The sequence below is a fragment of the Pseudophryne corroboree genome, chromosome 6 (genome assembly GCF_028390025.1).
Source record: "Pseudophryne corroboree isolate aPseCor3 chromosome 6, aPseCor3.hap2, whole genome shotgun sequence".
In the NCBI taxonomy this organism is placed as follows: Eukaryota; Metazoa; Chordata; class Amphibia; order Anura; family Myobatrachidae; genus Pseudophryne; species Pseudophryne corroboree.
Genome location: NC_086449.1, coordinates 31481458 through 31505281, shown reverse-complemented (window position 1 = coordinate 31505281; position 23824 = coordinate 31481458). Strand labels below are relative to the sequence as shown.

Genomic DNA, 23824 nt, shown 5'->3' with positions numbered 1-23824 from the left:
GAGGTTTTGCCAAAACGCGGTCGAACCCAAAACACGGCCGCGGAACCGAACCCAAAACCAAAACACAAAACCCGAAAAATTTCAAGTGCACATCTCTAGTGAACATGTCAAAATATTTGCCATTCATAATCTTTTCCCTCATTCTTTTACGCAAGCCCCTATTAACTGCCGTGTTTGCACAATGGACCATTTCCGTAAACAAAGGAGGGTCAGCCGCAATGGCACCACCCTGCCCTCTGGCCTTCCTATCCTTCTTGTGTATGCGATGCGCAATGAGCCTAGCCAATTTGCGCGGGCACCTCGGGGATCCGGAAGACCCAGTATCGGAGGAAGAACTAGAAGAAGAACTGGCAGAAGAGGAAAAAGTAACAACAAGCTCAACGGTTCCTGGAGGACCTATGACGTCTTCGGCCACAGCAGCGGCTCCAGGCAACTCCTCTTCAGGGACCCTGGATCCCCCAGCTGCAAGCTCGGCGGAAACAACAGGAGGTGAAACACCACTCACGTCACCAACCCCCAAGGGGGAGTCAGAAGAAGGGGATGGGGGGGGGAATAATCCCAACAGCCGCAGGGAAGGGGGGGGGGGGGCAGGCAGCAAGGGGGACGGGGAAGCAGGGAAGGAGGTGCTTGAGCATCCACAGGAGCCCCACTCAGTAAGCTGACCGCCGGACTGTAGGTGGGCGGCCAGAAAGGCTGGGCAATATAACCTGGAGGTAGGGAATAATGAGCAGGAGCAAAAGGCAACTGCCAATATGGAGTCTGCTGAAGTGAAGCATGGGCAAAACCCCCGGGGTAAGGTCCTGGAAAAGGGGCCGCGGTAACCGCGACGGGAGTCATCGCGTCAGACCATGAGGGCAGTACCTCCTGCGAAGAAGATACCAATGCAGGAAAATAGGGGGGAAAAAGGGGGCTCCAGACACAGGCAAACTGTGCGTACTGCCAGTACTCATGATAGGGATGTGCTGAGCCCCAGACCAAGCCCCAGACACTGCAGTAACTGAAAACAAACCCGAAGGAACTGCATGATAAACACTACCCAGCACCGTAAAAGTGTCAGAAAGAGCACTGTGAGCAGAAACTACGTGCAACAACCTAGGTTGGCCAGGAGATGGCGTACCAACCCTATGTAACAAACCCCACGAAGCAGGCAGAACAATCTGGGAAACCAGGAATGCACTAAAACTATCCCCTAAGGACTACTGAGGACCCAAGCGCGTTGGAAGCTGTAACAGTAGAAACAGTGCAGGAAACCATCAGGCCGGTAGCATGCGCCAGGCCACTGATACCAGCCGCTGCCGCAGCCGGACTTACAGAGGGGAAGGAAATGGGTCCCCCAAAATCCTGGGCCCCCGCATGGGAGCCCATGTGAACAGGCCTTGCAGTGTCCCCAGTGCTCAGTGTGCCGCCAGCCGTGCCATCCAGGCCTGATTCCGGAGTTGCCCCAGGAGACAGCGCACCCGCCGTCGGAGCCCTGTCCACGGCGTGATCGGTTGTGACACCACACCCACCGCCGATCACAGCAGCCAGAGGAGGGGAGTGGACGCCAGCAGGGGGCCCCCTCAGCGATCCCATAATAATGGCAGGTGAGGCGGGAGGGGAGGCGATCACCCGGACATGGGGACGCCTATAGCCTGCAGGCATCGGGGGGGGGGGGGAGGGGAAGGGGGGGGGAGATCTACGAGGACGGGGCATGGCAGGGAGAAAGCAAAGGCAGAGGGAGGGAAGAAAAGGAAACAGGAGGCAGATTAGCAAGGGAGATAGAAAAGGAGCAAAAGGAAGTATAAAGAAGAAATAAAGGTAATCAAGGACAGATAGTAATAATACTGTGAAACAACAATATGTCTGCTCAGCCTTCCAAAATGGCAAGAGAAAGATGGCCTCTTAGTACTGCCTATAAATACTATACCATACACTCCTCCCCAGAGCCGGCCCTAGCCAATTTGATGCCCTAGGCAAAATTTTGTCTGGTGCCCCCTAGCTCCGCCGCTAGTTCTGCATCTGTACCTGCAACGCTCAGGTAGTGGGGCCCACCGGGGGGTTACCCTGTGGGCCAGTTCAACTCTGCACAATGCCACACAGTAATGGCCATAATACATATAATTCCACACAGTAAAGGAACCTTACACATATGCCCCACATTAGTAATGCCCATAATACACATAATGCCACACAGTAATGCACCTTACACATATGCCCCACATTAGTAATGCCCATAATACACATATACTGCCACAGATACTGCCACACTTGCTGGTTATACAAAAAGATCAGTATCAAACATGTAGAAACTGTCCATTCTCTTCACTAGTCAGTGTGTTTGCTGGTGTCTGTTACTCCCGTTAACTGCATGCCCTTTATTTTATACTGTGGGAGCTAAATGCTCTGCCCTCCAGTCTGATGTGTCCGAAAGTCACGCTGCACTGATGTTTCATATAGAAATAGCACAACGCAACTTACTGACCACGTTACAGTGCTAGATGGCAGGGGAATTTTACGGTATGGACTGACTAGGAAATAAAGTGTGGGGAGAACACTGCCCATGTTATGTCCCTGCAGACACCTTGGGTTTGCACAGGGATAAGGGACACACACAGGATAACAGGGTCCTCCTCCCCCATGTGCACAAGCAGTATAGGTGATGTCAGGTTTATGTGAAGCAGTCTTCCAAAATACACGTGTTATCATAAGAAGCCATCCAGTAATAACCTTATATAGTCAGTAAAAATGTCACAGGTCCAGGAATTGCATTTACTGGGCTTCTGCTGTCTGTCTGAGGTCTCACAAGTCAGGGGCATTCAAGCATGTCAGAGGAAGTTTAAGGCACAGTGTGCATTTTTTTTGACAAATGTAAACAGCAGTGTATACAAGTACTGATTGAATACATTTGGAAAGTAACAGTTAGTTTGCGGACTGTCCCTCTCAGCATGAGATGCTGCAGGGACATGCTTGGATGCCCCTAGACATGCTTGAATGCCCTAGGCAAATGCCTAGCCTGCCTATAGCTAAGGCCGGCTCTGCTCCTCCCCTAACTTCCCTAATAGGCAGACAAAAGCACCTGACCCAAATGACACCACTAAGACTAGCACTGTTCTGTCTTTTACAATTAGTCAAATAACTAGGGTACTTATGTGGCTTCGAGCTTAGGCAGCCCTCAGCCAGCTTAATAGTTTTTCATTTTATGAAAGATTACCTTTGTAACGCGTCAGACCTTTCTTTCTTACTTGCCCAAGCCACTGAAATAACACATGCTTTAGATACTAGCGTGATGGTGGGGAACAAGCCATAGAGTAGGATCTCAAGTGTTTTACAATGACAGCGTAATATCCTGAAATTTACAGAACTTCGGTATTACTGTACATGCAATCCAAAACATGCAAGATTCGGTTTTCAGATCTGCGATCAGAACTTTGCGTAGTGTCCCGAGTCAGAACTTGGTTTGATTCAGAACCCCAAAGTCACCCAAGACAGGACCCTGTTTTACTCAGGTGTGTTCAGTTTTCAGCAAGACCAAGCCACTCTTCTCTACTAGCAAGGTGTGTGCAGTGTTGAACTGAGGCATGAAGGGCCCACTGGGGGAATGCAGTGGTAGGAGGCCATGCTTAGGGGTGTGGCCAGTCTCCAAAAGGGTGTGGCCTGTCACCACAGAGGCTTGGCTAATCATTCGAGAGTGTATTGTCTATGCCAGGCATGTCCAAACTGCGGCCCTCCAGCTGTTGTGAAACTACATATCCCAGCATGCCCTGACACAGTTTTGCTGTCAGAGAATGCTAAAGCTGTGTCAGGGCATGCTGGAATGTGTAGTTTCTCAACAGCTGGAGGGCCGCAGTTTGGACATCCCTGGTCTATGCCCCTTGATAAACAGACTGTATATAGTAAATACTACTAGTGCATGCATGATAATTTACCAGATTAATAACAGCAATGCACTGTAGAGACTGCACCAGATTTCTGTGCAGTATAATGTGACATATGTATAATGTATCATTTCTGCAGTCTGGAGAACCAGATCCTTAGAGGAGGAGGTGGGCCCCCAGGCAGTGGGGCCCAACGGTGGTTTCCTCTGTACCCCTGTGGGCCAGTCCAACTGTGTGTGTGTGTGTGTGTGTGTGTGTGTGTGTGTGTGTGTGTGTGTGTGTGTGTGTGTGTGTATCTTTCTCACTTTCTTGGTGCATATCACTGTGGTAACAGAGCAGGTTTTTAGGACACTTTTATTTCTTTTTTAGTGGTTGCAAATTGCAAAGTCTAAAATCCCCCTTAAACAATAGAGAAAACACCAATCTAAAAAGCAGCACCTCCTAGTGTGAGGCTGTAACATCGGAAAAAGGGCCTAATTCAGATCTGTATGCTATTGCACTGCCCCCTCTACACATACAGCAGGAGGCATCTGCAATCTGTGATCCGAGTGTTGCAACCAAAGACACAGTATTGTAACTATGCATGTGTAAGTCTTAGGGCATACATACCTACATCATAAAGCTACTCTCCGGGAGATACCCAGGGAGGAGAAGCAGGTGGGCGGCAATGGGGGTGTGGCCAAGCAAACGACATCCTTAGGCCCCGACCCTCACAGGGAAAGCTGCTCGATTGACTCAGATTTGCATGGGGTGGGGCTAAAATGATGCGATTAGCATATAATCGCGTCATTAAGCCCCATCCCCTCAGACGGATCCGCTTTTTTCATATTTTTTCGTATTTATCTTCACATTCTGCTCACTTCACAATCTTCTTCAGTTAGCTCAAGTTTTACAGTGTATTTACCCTACTCTGCACTTGCCATTTACCCCACCTGTGGTTTTGTATCATAAACCTGCAGCGTCAACCCCCATTCTATACCACTACCTAGTTCAACCTCCGCCTGCTTCTGCTGCTACCCGGTGATCACCTGGTGATTGTATAAGACCCTACTGTTGCTAGTGTGAGTCCAGGCAGCACCCTAAGTACCGATGATTGTTTCGAACTCTAAGGGAACAACAGCTGTCTGTTATCGACTCTACGGGTCTTATATAATTGCCCGGAAGTTTCATAGCAGGTAATTCCAGCAAATGCTATTGTTCCCCATACTCCTCCTCCACCAGCTCTTGTTTCTCATCCCCATCCATCTGCAGAGAGCGGGGCCAGGTACAGGTGGCAGCAGTGTAGATTGGCACCACCAACTGATTACAGGTGGAACATCAGCAGGCAGCCATGCAGAGAAAGTGGTGCAGCGCTAGTGGCATTTCAATTTTAAGCCAGGTGCGAACCAATTGGAGCTCACGGACCAGCAGCCACACATGGGCCCGCCGCTCCTGATTGGTTACCAGTCCGCGAGCTTTGATTGGCTCACTGATGGCTCCAAATTTGAAATGCTGATGAAGCCGTCTCTGCATTGCCACCTGCTGGTGCACCAGCTGCAATCAGCTGGCAGAGCCAATCTACACTGCTGCCACCTGGGCCCCCTCTCCATCCGGGCCTGGGATGCCAGGCCTGGGAGTCCCCTTGATAGCAGCCCTGCCTTTCCAGTATGCCTGTAGAGAGTGAGTGAAGGCAGGCTCTGTGGAGCATAATAACACGCTCCTGGGACTGCACTGAGTAGTTAGGGGGAAAAAACAGCTGGAGCACAAAGTCCACATAGTGGTCAGAAGGGGTCATAACATGGATCAGATAGGACATAGGTAAAAGAGATGGGATATGGTAGCCAAAATGCTGGAAGCAGAGAGAGGTGGAGGGGGCATACCACAAGACACAGGAGAAAGGAGGTTAAAAAGAAAGCGGGGAGAGAAAGTGTATGAAGGAGACAGCAGCCAGAGGAAACACTGAAGAGAAGGAATGTGCAATGCAGTATGGTAGTATTACCTTATACTGTAGTGAGCAGTGAATAGGACTGATTCATTATACACCAACCTTAATATAGGCTCCTAAGGACAAAGTTCCACCCCTTGCAAATTCAATGAATGGTTGGACTAACAGCCAAGGTGGGGTATTACACCCAGTTCACAAGCCTCAGTATGCGTCAGTGTTTTACATATGTGATACTGAATTACTTCTGTCAGCCGGAACACCTGGGCGGCAATATAATGCATTATGAGTTTGGTGGCTGTGCGGGATGCCAGCTGAACTCAAAGTTTTTTTAAAGGGGAAATCATGTATAAGGCTAAACCATGCCTTGTACATGGTTGCCCCTTTAAAAAAAAAAGTTTGGCCGGCATCCTGTTTATTCTTTAAATGACAGCTCCGTAAAAATGTTAGATTCCCTATGAAAATCTTCCATTTTAACTATACTACTAAAAAAAAAAAATTGTAAAAAAAATATGTGATTATTGGATTTTTCTCCTGGTAGCACTAACATCAGTGGTGATGAAGGCATTGGAACGACTGGTACTGGCCCACCTAAAATCCACAGCAGGTCCCCTCCTTGACCCTTCTCCACTTTCCTTACAGGGTTAATAGATCGGCAGAGGACGCAGTGAATTTGGGTCTGCATCACATCGTGCAGCACGTGGACTCACCGGGGTGTTATGCGAGGGTCCCGTTCATGAACTTCAGCTCTACATTCAACACTATCATTCCTGGTCTGCTGCAATCGAAAATGCACAGACTAGGTGTCTCTGGTAGGCTATGCTCCTGGGTGTTGAACTTCCTAATGGAGCGGAAGCAGAGAGTCAGGATGGGAAATTCTCCTCGGAAGTAAGGTCAACCAGCATGGGCGCTCCCCAAGGGTGTGTCCTTTCCCCTTTCCTCTTCTCTCTTTACACCAATAACTGCATCTACAGGGACGGGTCAGTGAAACTCCTTAAATTTGCGGATGACACCACGCTAATTAGCCTGATCACGGAGGGAGAGGAGACTGTCTACAGGAGTGAGGTAGATCGGCTGGTCACCTGGTACAGTGCCAACAATCTACAGTTAAATACATCAAAGATGGTTGAGATGATCATAGGCTTCAGGAAGGATCTCCCTACAATCCACCCACTAACAATTGCGGGCAGTGCAGTAGCGGTAGTTGAATCCTTTAGCTTTTTAGGCTCCACAATTGCTAGGGATCTGAAGTGGAAGGCCAACATCGACGGCATTGTAGGGAAAGCCAAGCAGAGGCTGTACTTCTTACGCCAACTTAGGAAGTTCAAACTGCCGCAGGAACCCCTGGTGCTCTTCTACTCAGCTATTATCCAATCCGTTATCTGCACCTCGATAATAGTGTGGTTTGGCTCGTCCTCCACTCATGACAGGAAAAGACTACAGCAAAAAGTGGGTGCAGCGTAAAAAATCATAGGGACAAATCTCCCGGCGATTGAGGATTTATATCGGGCAAGGGTTATTAAGCGGGCGGAAAGGATCATCGGTGATCACTTTCACCCCACTCACAACATGTTCAGAAGGCCGCCGTCAGGGAGGCGGTACAGCTCACAACTGGTGAGAACCGGCAGACACAGGAACAGTTTTTTCCCCCAAGCAAGTACCCTAAAAAATTTGATGGGCGCCTAGCCCATTCCATTTGCAATTCAACCTGGCACATGTATCTACGTACCTATCATGCTGCTCTCCATGTGTGTTTTGGTCTTGTTATGTATGTATACTGTCCGAGAGTGGTGGCTATCAGAAACAAATTCCTTGTGTATTGTGTATTGTGCGCTTATATACTTGACAATAAAGTGATTCTGATTCTGATTGAGGAAGGTCATGGCTCTCTGGGTGAGGATGAGTGGCCGTCTACAAGTACATAACATATGGCAGTCATTGCCAAGCAAAAAATGCAACTGCATTTTTTATTACGGACAACATGACATTGAATTAGATCTTTAGCCGCGATCCCTACACACAATAATAAACTACTGTATAACATGGCCCACAGGGTACGATTTACTGAGTAAACGTTATTTCATAATCTATACATCTGGGAAATGACATCTGCCCAATTATGAGAGTAATTTAGTTGAATCCATTGAGAATTCATCTTTTTGAACTTTAAAAATAACTGCTCCAGTTACACATCATATTTGCAATACTCTGCATGCTTTCATCCAGAACATATATGGTTAATATGAGACATACGCTGTAAACAGTATATAAATGTCTGTATAAAAGCTGAGAAACAACAGGATGTACAAAGTCTGCATTGTAAGTACTGTATAGCATACTTCATTGTCTGTACCCGCCGTCATACACCCTCATCTGTACACATCCCTGTCACTGCACCTCCATCACACACCCTCATCTATACACATCACTGTCACTGCACCTCCATCACACACCCTCATCTATACACATCACTGTCACTGCACCTCCATCACACACCCTCATCTATACACATCACTGTCACTGCACCTCCATCACACACCCTCATCTATACACATCACTGTCACTACACCTCCATCACACACCCTCATCTGTACACATCACTGTCACTGCACCTCCATCATACACCCTCATCTATACACATCACTGTCACTGCACCTCCATCACACACCCTCATCTATACACATCACTGTCACTGCATCTCCATCACACACCCTCATCTGTACTCATCACTGTCACTGCACCTCCATCACACACCCTCATCTATACACATCTCTGTCACTGCACCTCCATCACACCCCCTCATCTATACACATCACTGTCACTGCACCTCCATCATACACCCTCATCTATACACATCACTGTCACTGCACCTCCATCATACACCCTCATCTATACACATCACTGTCACTGCACCTCCATCACACACCCTCATCTACACACATCACTGTCACTGCACCTCCATCACACACCCTCATCTATACACATCTCTGTCACTGCACCTCCATCACACCCCCTCATCTATACACATCACTGTCACTGCACCTCCATCATACACCCTCATCTATACACATCACTGTCACTGCACCTCCATCATACACCCTCATCTATACACATCACTGTCACTACACCTCCATCATACACCCTCATCTGTACACATCACTGTCACTGCACCTCCATCACACACCCTCATCTATACACATCACTGTCACTACACCTCCATCATACACCCTCATCTGTACACATCACTGTCACTGCACCTCCATCACACACCCTCATCTATACACATCACTATCACTGCACCTCCATCACACACCCTCATCTATACACATCACTGTCACTGCACCTCCATCATACACCCTCATCTGTACACATCACTGTCACTGCACCTCCATCATACACCCTCATCTGTACACATCACTGTCACTGCACCTCCATCACACACCCTCATCTATACACATCACTATCACTGCACCTCCATCATACACCCTCATCTATACACATCACTGTCACTGCACCTCCATCACACACCCTCATCTGTACACATCACTGTCACTGCACCTCCATCATACACCCTCATCTGTACACATCACTGTCACTGCACCTCCATCACACACCCTCATCTATACACATCACTATCACTGCACCTCCATCACACACCCTCATCTATACACATCACTGTCACTACACCTCCATCATACACCCTCATCTGTACACATCACTGTCACTGCACCTCCATCACACACCCTCATCTATACACATCACTATCACTGCACCTCCATCACACACCCTCATCTATACACATCACTATCACTGCACCTCCATCACACACCCTCATCTATACACATCACTGTCACTGCACCTCCATCACACACCCTCATCTATACACATCACTGTCACTGCACCTCCATCACACACCCTCATCTGTACACATCACTGTCACTGCACCTCCATCACACACCCTCATCTATACACATCACTGTCACTGTACCTCCATCACACACCCTCATCTACACACATCACTGTCACTGCACCTCCATCACACACCCTCATCTATACACATCACTGTCACTGTACCTCCATCACACACCCTCATCTATACACATCACTGTCACTGCACCTCCATCACACACCCTCATCTGTACACATCACTGTCACTGCACCTCCATCACACACCCTCATCTATACACATCACTGTCACTGCACCTCCATCACACACCCTCATCTATACACATCACTGTCACTGCACCTCCATCACACACCCTCATCTATACACATCACTGTCACTGCACCTCCATCACACACCCTCATCTATACACATCACTGTCACTGCACCTCCATCATACACCCTCATCTATACACATCACTGTCACTGCACCTCCATCACACACCCTCATCTGTACACATCACTGTCACTGCACCTCCATCACACACCCTCATCTATACACATCACTGTCACTGCACCTCCATCATACACCCTCATCTATACACATCACTGTCACTGCACCTCCATCACACACCCTCATCTCTACACATCACTGTCACTGCACCTCCATCACACACCCTCATCTATACACATCACTGTCACTGCACCTCCATCACACACCCTCATCTATACACATCACTGTCACTGCACCTCCATCACACACCCTCATCTATACACATCACTGTCACTGCACCTCCATCACACACCTTCATCTATACACATCACTGTCACTGCACCTCCATCACACACCTTCATCTATACACATCACTGTCACTGCACCTCCATCACACACCTTCATCTATACACATCACTGTCACTACACCTCCATCACATACCCTCATCTATACACATCACTGTCACTGTACCTCCATCACACACCTTCATCTATACACATCACTGTCACTGCACCTCCATCACACACCTTCATCTATACACATCACTGTCACTGCACCTCCATCACACACCTTCATCTATACACATCACTGTCACTGCACCTCCATCACACACCCTCATCTATACACATCACTGTCACTACACCTCCATCATACACCCTCATCTGTACACATCACTGTCACTGCACCTCCATCACACACCCTCATCTATACACATCACTATCACTGCACCTCCATCACACACCCTCATCTATACACATCACTGTCACTGCACCTCCATCATACACCCTCATCTGTACACATCACTGTCACTGCACCTCCATCATACACCCTCATCTGTACACATCACTGTCACTGCACCTCCATCACACACCCTCATCTATACACATCACTATCACTGCACCTCCATCATACACCCTCATCTGTACACATCACTATCACTGCACCTCCATCACACACCCTCATCTATACACATCACTGTCACTACACCTCCATCATACACCCTCATCTGTACACATCACTGTCACTGCACCTCCATCATACACCCTCATCTGTACACATCACTATCACTGCACCTCCATCACACACCCTCATCTATACACATCACTGTCACTACACCTCCATCATACACCCTCATCTGTACACATCACTGTCACTGCACCTCCATCACACACCCTCATCTATACACATCACTGACACTGCACCTCCATCACACACCCTCATCTATACACATCACTGTCACTGCACCTCCATCATACACCCTCATCTATACACATCACTGTCACTGCACCTCCATCACACACCCTCATCTATACACATCACTGTCACTGCACCTCCATCACACACCCTCATCTGTACACATCACTGTCACTGCACCTCCATCACACACCCTCATCTATACACATCACTGTCACTGTACCTCCATCACACACCCTCATCTACACACATCACTGTCACTGCACCTCCATCACACACCCTCATCTATACACATCACTGTCACTGTACCTCCATCACACACCCTCATCTATACACATCACTGTCACTGCACCTCCATCACACACCCTCATCTGTACACATCACTGTCACTGCACCTCCATCACACACCCTCATCTATACACATCACTGTCACTGCACCTCCATCACACACCCTCATCTATACACATCACTGTCACTGCACCTCCATCACACACCCTCATCTATACACATCACTGTCACTGCACCTCCATCACACACCCTCATCTATACACATCACTGTCACTGCACCTCCATCATACACCCTCATCTATACACATCACTGTCACTGCACCTCCATCACACACCCTCATCTGTACACATCACTGTCACTGCACCTCCATCACACACCCTCATCTATACACATCACTGTCACTGCACCTCCATCACACACCCTCATCTATACACATCACTGTCACTGCACCTCCATCACACACCCTCATCTCTACACATCACTGTCACTGCACCTCCATCACACACCCTCATCTATACACATCACTGTCACTGCACCTCCATCATACACCCTCATCTATACACATCACTGTCACTGCACCTCCATCACACACCCTCATCTCTACACATCACTGTCACTGCACCTCCATCACACACCCTCATCTATACACATCACTGTCACTGCACCTCCATCACACACCATCATCTACACACATCACTGTCACTGCACCTCCATCACACACCCTCATCTATACTCATCACTGTCACTGCACCTTCATCACACACCCTCATCTATACACATCACTGTCACTGCACCTCCATCACACACCCTCATCTATACACATCACTGTCTCTGCACACCCATCACACACCCTCATCTATACACATCACTGTCACTGCACCTCCATCACACACCCTCATCTATACACATCACTGTCACTGCACCTCCATCACACACCCTCATCTATACACATCACTGTCACTGCACCTCCATCACACACCCTCATCTATACACATCACTGTCACTGCACATCCATCACACACCCTCATCTATACACATCACTGTCACTGCACCTCCATCATACACCTCATCTATACACATCACTGTCACTGCACCTCCATCACACACCCTCATCTATACACATCACTGTCACTGCACCTCCATCACACACCCTCATCTATACACATCACTGTCACTGCACCTCCATCATACACCCTCATCTGTACACATCACTGTCACTGCACCTCCATCACACACCATCATCTACACACATCACTGTCACTGCACCTCCATCACACACCCTCATCTATACACATCACTGTCACTGCACCTCCATCACACACCCTCATCTATACACATCACTGTCACTGCACCTCCATCATACACCCTCATCTATACACATCACTGTCACTGCACCTCCATCACACACCCTCATCTATACACATCACTGTCTCTGCACACCCATCACACACCCTCATCTATACACATCACTGTCACTGCACCTCCATCACACACCCTCATCTATACACATCACTGTCACTACACCTCCATCACACACCCTCATCTATACACATCACTGTCTCTGCACCTCCATCACACACCCTCATCTATACACATCACTGTCACTGCACCTCCATCATACACCCTCATCTATACACATCACTGTCACTGCACCTCCATCACACACCCTCATCTGTACACATCACTGTCACTGCACCTCCATCACACACCCTCATCTATACACATCACTGTCACTACACCTCCATCACACACCCTCATCTATACACATCACTGTCACTGCATCTCCATCACACACCCTCATCTATACACATCACTGTCTCTGCACCTCCATCACACACCCTCATCTATACACATCACTGTCACTGCACCTCCATCATACACCCTCATCTATACACATCACTGTCACTGCACCTCCATCATACACCCTCATCTATACACATCACTGTCACTGCACCTCCATCACACCCTCATCTATACACATCACTGTCACTGCACCTCCATCACACACCCTCATCTGTACACATCACTGTCAATGCACCTCCATCACACACCCTCATCTATACACATCACTGTCACTGCACCTCCATCACACACCCTCATCTATACACATCACTGTCACTGTACCTCCATCACACACCCTCATCTATACACATCACTGTCACTGCACCTCCATCACACACCCTCATCTATACACATCACTGTCACTGCACCTCCATCACACACCCTTATCTATACACATCACTGTCACTGCACCTCCATCACACACCCTCATCTATACACATCACTGTCACTGCACCTCCATCACACACCCTCATCTATACACATCACTGTCACTGCACCTCCATCACACACCTTCATCTATACACATCACTGTCACTGCACCTCCATCACACACCTTCATCTATACACATCACTGTCACTGCACCTCCATCACACACCTTCATCTATACACATCACTGTCACTACACCTCCATCACATACCCTCATCTATACACATCACTGTCACTGTACCTCCATCACACACCTTCATCTATACACATCACTGTCACTGCACCTCCATCACACACCTTCATCTATACACATCACTGTCACTGCACCTCCATCACACACCTTCATCTATACACATCACTGTCACTGCACCTCCATCACACACCCTCATCTATACACATCACTGTCACTGCACCTCCATCACACACCTTCATCTATACACATCACTGTCACTGCACCTCCATCACACACCCTCATCTATACACATCACTGTCACTGCACCTCCATCACACACCCTCATCTATACACATCACTGTCACTGCACCTCCATCACACACCCTCATCTATACACATCACTGTCACTACACCTCCATCATACACCCTCATCTGTACACATCACTGTCACTGCACCTCCATCACACACCCTCATCTATACACATCACTATCACTGCACCTCCATCACACACCCTCATCTATACACATCACTGTCACTGCACCTCCATCATACACCCTCATCTGTACACATCACTGTCACTACACCTCCATCACACACCCTCATCTATACACATCACTGACACTGCACCTCCATCACACACCCTCATCTATACACATCACTGTCACTGCACCTCCATCATACACCCTCATCTATACACATCACTGTCACTGCACCTCCATCACACACCCTCATCTATACACATCACTGTCACTGCACCTCCATCACACACCCTCATCTGTACACATCACTGTCACTGCACCTCCATCACACACCCTCATCTATACACATCACTGTCACTGTACCTCCATCACACACCCTCATCTACACACATCACTGTCACTGCACCTCCATCACACACCCTCATCTATACACATCACTGTCACTGTACCTCCATCACACACCCTCATCTATACACATCACTGTCACTGCACCTCCATCACACACCCTCATCTGTACACATCACTGTCACTGCACCTCCATCACACACCCTCATCTATACACATCACTGTCACTGCACCTCCATCACACACCCTCATCTATACACATCACTGTCACTGCACCTCCATCACACACCCTCATCTATACACATCACTGTCACTGCACCTCCATCACACACCCTCATCTATACACATCACTGTCACTGCACCTCCACCATACACCCTCATCTATACACATCACTGTCACTGCACCTCCATCACACACCCTCATCTGTACACATCACTGTCACTGCACCTCCATCACACACCCTCATCTATACACATCACTGTCACTGCACCTCCATCATACACCCTCATCTATACACATCACTGTCACTGCACCTCCATCACACACCCTCATCTCTACACATCACTGTCACTGCACCTCCATCACACACCCTCATCTATACACATCACTGTCACTGCACCTCCATCATACACCCTCATCTATACACATCACTGTCACTGCACCTCCATCACACACCCTCATCTCTACACATCACTGTCACTGCACCTCCATCACACACCCTCATCTATACACATCACTGTCACTGCACCTCCATCACACACCATCATCTACACACATCACTGTCACTGCACCTCCATCACACACCCTCATCTATACTCATCACTGTCACTGCACCTTCATCACACACCCTCATCTATACACATCACTGTCACTGCACCTCCATCACACACCCTCATCTATACACATCACTGTCTCTGCACACCCATCACACACCCTCATCTATACACATCACTGTCACTGCACCTCCATCACACACCCTCATCTATACACATCACTGTCACTGCACCTCCATCACACACCCTCATCTATACACATCACTGTCACTGCACCTCCATCACACACCCTCATCTATACACATCACTGTCACTGCACATCCATCACACACCCTCATCTATACACATCACTGTCACTGCACCTCCATCATACACCTCATCTATACACATCACTGTCACTGCACCTCCATCACACACCCTCATCTATACACATCACTGTCACTGCACCTCCATCACACACCCTCATCTATACACATCACTGTCACTGCACCTCCATCACACACCCTCATCTGTACACATCCCTGTCACTGCACCTCCATCATACACCCTCATCTATACACATCACTGTCACTGCACCTCCATCACACACCCTCATCTATACACATCACTGTCACTGCACCTCCATCACACACCCTCATCTATACACATCACTGTCACTGCACCTCCATCACACACCCTCATCTATACACATCACTGTCACTGCATCTCCATCACACACCCTCATCTATACACATCACTGTCACTGCACCTCCATCATACACCCTCATCTGTACACATCACTGTCACTGCACCTCCATCTCACACCCTCATCTATACACATCACTGTCACTGCAACTCCATCACACACCCTCATCTGTACACATCACTGTCACTGCACCTCCATCACACACCCTCATCTGTACACATCCCTGTCACTGCACCTCCATCATACACCCTCATCTACACACATCACTGTCACTACACCTCCATCACACACCCTCATCTATACACATCACTGTCACTGCACCTCCATCACACACCCTCATCTGTACACATCACTGTCACTGCACCTCCATCACACACCCTCATCTGTACACATCACTGTCACTGCACCTCCATCACACACCCTCATCTGTACACATCACTGTCACTGCACCTCCATCACACACCCTCATCTACACACATCACTGTCACTGCACCTCCATCACACACCCTCATCTATACACATCACTGTCACTGCACCTCCATCATACACCCTCATCTGTACACATCACTGTCACTGCATCTCCATCACACACCCTCATCTATACACATCACTGTCACTGCACCTCCATCACACACCCTCATCTATACACATCACTGTCACTGCACCTCCATCATACACCCTCATCTATACACATCACTGTCACTGCACCTCCATCACACACCCTCATCTGTACACATCACTGTCACTGCACCTCCATCACACACTCTCATCTATACACATCACTGTCACTGCACCTCCATCATACACCCTCATCTATACACATCACTGTCACTGCACCTCCATCACACACCCTCATCTATAAACATCACTGTCACTGCACCTCCATCACACACCCTCATCTATACACATCATTGTCACTGCACCTCCATCATACACCCTCATCTATACACATCACTGTCACTGCACCTCCATCACACACCCTCATCTATACACATCACTGTCACTGTACCTCCATTATACACCCTCATCTGTACACACCAATGTCACTGCACCTCCATCACACACCCTCATCTATACACATCACTGTCACTGCACCTCCATCACACACCCTCATCTATACACATCACTGTCACTGCACCTCCATCATACACCCTCATCTATACACATCACTGTCACTGCACCTCCATCACACACCCTCATCTATACACATCACTGTCACTGCACCTCCATCATACACCCTCATCTATACACATCACTGTCACTGCACCTCCATCATACACCCTCATCTATACACATCACTGTCACTGCACCTCCATCACACACCCTCATCTATACACATCCCTGACACTGCACCTCCATCACACACCCTCATCTATACACATCCCTGACACTGCACCTCCATCACACACCCTCATCTATACACATCACTGTCACTGCACCTCCATCACACACCCTCATCTATACACATCACTGTCACTGCACCTCCATCACACACCCTCATCTATACACATCACTGTCACTGCACCTCCATCACACACCCTCATCTATACACATCACTTTCACTGCACCTCTATCACACAGCCTCATCTGTACACATCACTGTCACTGCACCTCCATCACACACCCTCATCTGTACACATCACTGTCACTGCACCTCCATCACACACACACCCTCATCTATACACATCACTGTCACTGCACCTCCATCACACACCCTCATCTGTACACATCACTGTCACTGCACCTCCATCACACACCCTCATCTATACACATCACTGTCACTGCACCTCCATCACACACCTCATCTATACGCATCACTATCACTGCACCTCCATCACACACCCTCATCTATACACATCACTATCACTGCACCTCCATCACACACCCTCATCTGTACACATCACTGTCACTGCACCTCCATCACACACACACCCTCATCTATACACATCACTGTCACTGCACCTCCATCACACACCCTCATCTGTACACATCACTGTCACTGCACCTCCATCACACACCCTCATCTACACACATCACTGTCACTGCACCTCCATCACACACCCTCATCTACACACATCACTATCACTGCACCTCCATCACACACCCTCATCTATACACATCACTGTCACTGCACCTCCATCACACACCCTCATCTGTACACATCACTGTCACTGCACCTCCATCACACACCCTCATCTATACACATCACTATCACTGCACCTCCATCACACACCTTCATCTATACACATCACTGTCACTGCACTTCCATCACACACCCTCATCTATACACATCACTGTCACTGCACCTCCATCACACACCCTCATCTACACACATCACTGTCACTGCACCTCCATCACACACCCTCATCTATACACATCACTGTCACTGCACCTCCATCACACACCCTCATCTATACACATCACTGTCACTGCACCTCCATCACACACCCTCATCTGTACACATCACTGTCACTGCACCTCCATCACACACCCTCATCTATACACATCACTGTCACTGCACCTACATCATACACCCTCATCTATACACATCACTGTCACTGCACCTCCATCACACACCCTCATCTACACACATCACTGTCACTGCACCTCCATCACACACCCTCATCTATACACATCACTGTCACTGCACCTCCATCACACACCCTCATCTATACACATCACTGTCACTGCACCTCCATCACACACCCTCATCTGTACACATCACTGTCACTGCACCTCCATCACACACCCTCATCTATACACATCACTGTCACTGCACCTCCATCACACACCCTCATCTATACACATCACTGTCACTGTACCTCCATCACACACCCTCATCTATACACATCACTGTCACTGCACCTCCATCACACACCCTCATCTATACACATCACTGTCACTGCACCTCCATCACACACCCTCATCTATACACATCACTGTCACTGCACCTCCATCACACACCCTCATCTATACACATCACTGTCACTGTACCTCCATCACACACCCTCATCTATACACATCACTGTCACTGCACCTCCATCACACACCCTCATCTATACACATCACTATCACTGCACCTCCATCACACACCCTCATCTATACACATCACTGTCACTGCACCTCCATCACACACCCTCATCTATACACATCACTGTCACTGCACCTCCATCACACACCCTCATCTATACACATCACTGTCACTGCACCTCCATCATACACCCTCATCTGTACACATCACTGTCACTGCACCTCCATCATACACCTTCATCTACACACATCACTGTCACTGCACCTCCATCACACACCGTCATCTATACACATCACTGTCACTGCACCTCCAACACACACCCTCATCTATACACATCCCTGTCACTGCACCTCCATCATACACCCTCATCTATACACATCCCTGTCACTGCACCTCCATCATACACCCTCATCTATACACATCACTATCACTGCACCTCCATCACACACCCTCATCTATACACATCACTGTCACTGCACTTCCATCACACACCCTCATCTATACACATCACTGTCACTGCACCTCCATCATACACCCTCATCTATACACATCCCTGTCACTGCACCTCCATCACACACCCTCATCTGTACACATCACTGTCACTGCACCTCCATCACACACCCTCATCTATACACATCACTGTCACTGCACCTCCATCATACACCCATATCTATACACATCACTGTCACTGCACTTCCATCACACACCCTCATCTATACACATCACTGTCACTGCACCTCCATCATACACCCTCATCTATACACATCCCTGTCACTGCACCTCCATCATACACCCTCATCTATACACATCCCTGTCACTGCACCTCCATCATACACCCTCATCTATACACATCACTGTCACTGTACCTCCATCACACACCCTCATCTGTACACATCACTGTCACTGCATCTCCATCACACCCCCTCATCTATACACATCACTGTCACTGCACATCCATCACACACCCTCATCTATACACATCACTGTCACTGTACCTCCATCACACACCCTCATCTATACACATCACTGTCACTGCACCTCCATCACACACCCTCATCTATACACATCACTGTCACTGCACCTCCATCACACACCCTCATCTATACATATCACTGTCACTGTACCTCCATCACACACCCTCATCTATACACATCACTGTCACTGCACCTCCATCACACACCCTCATCTATACACATCACTGTCACTGCACCTCCATCATACACCCTCATCTATACACATCACTGTCACTGCACCTCCATCACACACCCTCATCTATACACATCACTGTCACTGCACCTCCATCATACACCCTCATCTATACACATCACTATCACTGCACATTTTTGTAAGCAACCTTGGCCCTCATTCCGAGTTGATCGGTCGCAAGGCGAATTTAGCAGAGTTACACACGCTAAGCCTACGCCTACTGGGAGTGAATCTTAGCTTCTTAAAATTGCGACCGATGTATTCGCAATATTGCGATTACAAACTACTTTGCAGTTTCTGAGTAACTTCAACCTTACTCTGCCTGTGCGATCAGTTCAGTGCTTGTCGTTCCTGGTTTGACGTCACAAACACACCCAGCGTTCGCCCAGACACTCCCCCGTTTCTCCAGCCACTCCTGCGTTTTTTCCGGAAACGGTAGCGTTTTCATCCACACGCCCATAAAACGCCATGTTTCCGCCCAGTAACACCCATTTCCTGTCAATCACATTACGATCGCCGGAGCGATGAAAAAGCCGTGAGTAAAAATACTATCTTCATTGTTAAATTACTTGGCGCAGTCGCAGTGCGAATATTGCGCATGCGTACTAAGCGGATTTTCATTGCGATGCGATGAAAAATACCGAGCGAACGACTCGGAATGAGGGCCCTTATCTCTACGCTGGGTACAAGAAATTAATTTTGATCAGTTTCTTTGCCTTTAGCATGGTTGGGAATAGAGCTGATGTCTGGCTACACTCATACTTGACACTTCCATGACACTACAACTAAACGGTTCTTTTGCACTTGCCCAAATTGTAGCTGCCGCACATAAATGCCTAAGGATCACATGGAATAACAGAAGGATCTTTGTATTGTCTAGAGTGGACGCACTGTGTGTTAACACTGGCTAGTAATGGGGCAGTTGGCGCATACTGTTCACAGCCGCATGTGACTCAGAAATATTCTCACTGTGTGGTCTATTTACTAAGCTTTGGATGGAGATAAAGCCGCTGGAGATGGGGAACATTTACTAAGCTGCGATAAGAGCGGAGAAGTGAGCCAGTGGAGAAGTTGCACCATCCTCCAATCAGCAGCTCTGTATAATTTTATAGTATGCAAATTACAGATGTTACTTCAGTGCTGATTGGTTGCCATGGGCAACTTCTCCACTGGCTCACTTCTCTGCTCTTATCACTGCTTAGTAACTATCCCCCCAAAAAGTATCAGCCAATCGGCTCCTAACTGCCATGACACAGGCTGTGTTTGAAAAATAGCAGGAGCCTATTGGCTGGTACTTAATCTCCAGCAACTTTATCTCCATCCAAAGCTTAGTAAATAGACCCCTTAGTTCCTGAATGCTTTTATTGTTACATAATAAGCGTGACATGTCATCTCTGTCCACAGGTAATTATCAATACATTTATTTACAATGATCTGTTTCTCTCCAGTAATTGGGACCATGGCAATGCTTTTCCATTTTCAATTGATTTCTTCCATCGATCAGCGATACAGACTAGATATCCCGGCTCTTGAGGGGATAACACAACCTGGAGATATCATGATAGGAGTTTTGATGCCTATCTTTGTGGATAGAGTTTACCAAAGCATCTCCTACACAGAGAGACCTCCCAGCATCAAATGCACACAGTACGTATAGGTTCACCTTGTATAACCGCTACGGTTTCCTACTTCATGCATAAATTATTCAATTATTTGCAATAGGTTTAAGGCCAGGATGTAGGGAGATGATAACGGTAAAATGTCCAACGTTTGCGGCTATAGCTACAGTTTATTTGCAAAGCCGGCTAACGACTTAGCAGCTGCAAACTATTTTTCGGACGCTTTCAGCTCTAAAGTAAAGAGCTTGATAAAAAGTTGGATCCAGATGTTTTAGCCGTGTTAAGTACCCAACTCGTCCGATGTAATGGAATCCGATATCGCAAGTTGGACACAAAACAGCTCTAAGGGGTATATTCAATTAGCGTCGGATCCATTCTGACATGCATTTGTCAGAATGGATCCGACAACCCCTATTCTGGGTCCCTATTGAGATGAGAGACCCAGAGGAGGAGAGGGGGGAGGGAGCCGCGGTGAGACCAGCGGGGACAGCCGCCGGCAGAGGGAGGAGATCAGCGCTACAGTAGCGCTGCAGGAGGATGTCACACAGCCGCCCGACCTCACGGCAGTGTCCACCCGGCTCCAGCATGCGTGACCTCACTTGCTGGAGCCGGGTGGACGCTGCCATGAGCGGCGCGGCTGTGTGACATCTTGCTGCAGCGCTGTACTGTAGCGCTAATCTCCCCTATATGCCCTGTGGCTGTCCCCCCGTCACCCTGCGGCTCTCCCCCCTCTCCTGCTCTGGGTCCCACATCTCAGTCCGACATTTTTTCATGTCGGACTGAGATGGTCAAAAAGGGGGCCAAAACCTGTCGGTTTTGGCCCCGTTTTTGACACAAGGACGTGGATCGGCAGCTATTGCGCCGATCCACGTGCTTTTTCGACAAGTCGAATTCATCGACTTGTCAACATTTTTTGGAATATATTGAATAGGTCGACTCACGACTCGACCTTAAGAAGTCGAAAACTGCCGTCTTTTCGACAGACGGCAGCTTTCGACTTCAAATTGAATATACCCCTACAACTCTGAAATAATTTAGAGGTGGCTTTTTTGGCCGAGTTGGTTTGAAAATGTTGGAAATCAATTATAAGTTAAGTTTTCTAGCACATTTGCTATAAATAAACACTTTTTAATACATTTTGACACAAAAAAAACAAAACAAAAAAACTTTGATCTCTGAAAATATTCTGTGTAGTAGTGTACGTGTCACTTTTGCACACTTGCAGAGGAAAATGCATTTGATACATAAAGGGATGTTCTAGGACGCACAAGCAGCTTATGCTGATGTAAATAATATGCAGCATGGCTATATTCTGTGTGTAATAGCAGCTGTATCTAATTATGTTACAGTGTTTGAGCAACTCACTCCAGAAGTGGAGCTGCCACATTGGTTTACCTAACCACCTGAGGCTGTATGGACGGGGCCCCTTGATAAATATATACAGTCAATACTGCTAGAGCATGCATGATAATAGACTACTGGGCCGGTTCTAGACCTTGTGGCGCCCAGGGCGAAAGTGTCCTTTGGCGCCCCCCTTAGTGTGCCCCCATTAGTTGTGGCCCCAGTAGTTGTGCCCCCCTTAGTTTTTCCCCCCTTAGTGTGCCCCC

General features: G+C 48.0%; 1 protein-coding gene across 1 annotated transcript in view; it reads left to right on the top strand.

The window, feature by feature from the left end:
- The first annotated feature begins 272 nt into the window (after nucleotides 1–272).
- LOC134934180 (extracellular calcium-sensing receptor-like) overlaps nucleotides 273–23824 on the top strand; it is a 44589-nt gene continuing 21037 nt past the window's right edge. The window contains exons 1-2 of the mRNA XM_063929673.1: nucleotides 273–489; nucleotides 22047–22245. Of these exons, the coding sequence (XP_063785743.1) occupies nucleotides 273–489; nucleotides 22047–22245 (416 nt within the window). The remainder of the gene's footprint in view (nucleotides 490–22046; nucleotides 22246–23824) is intronic.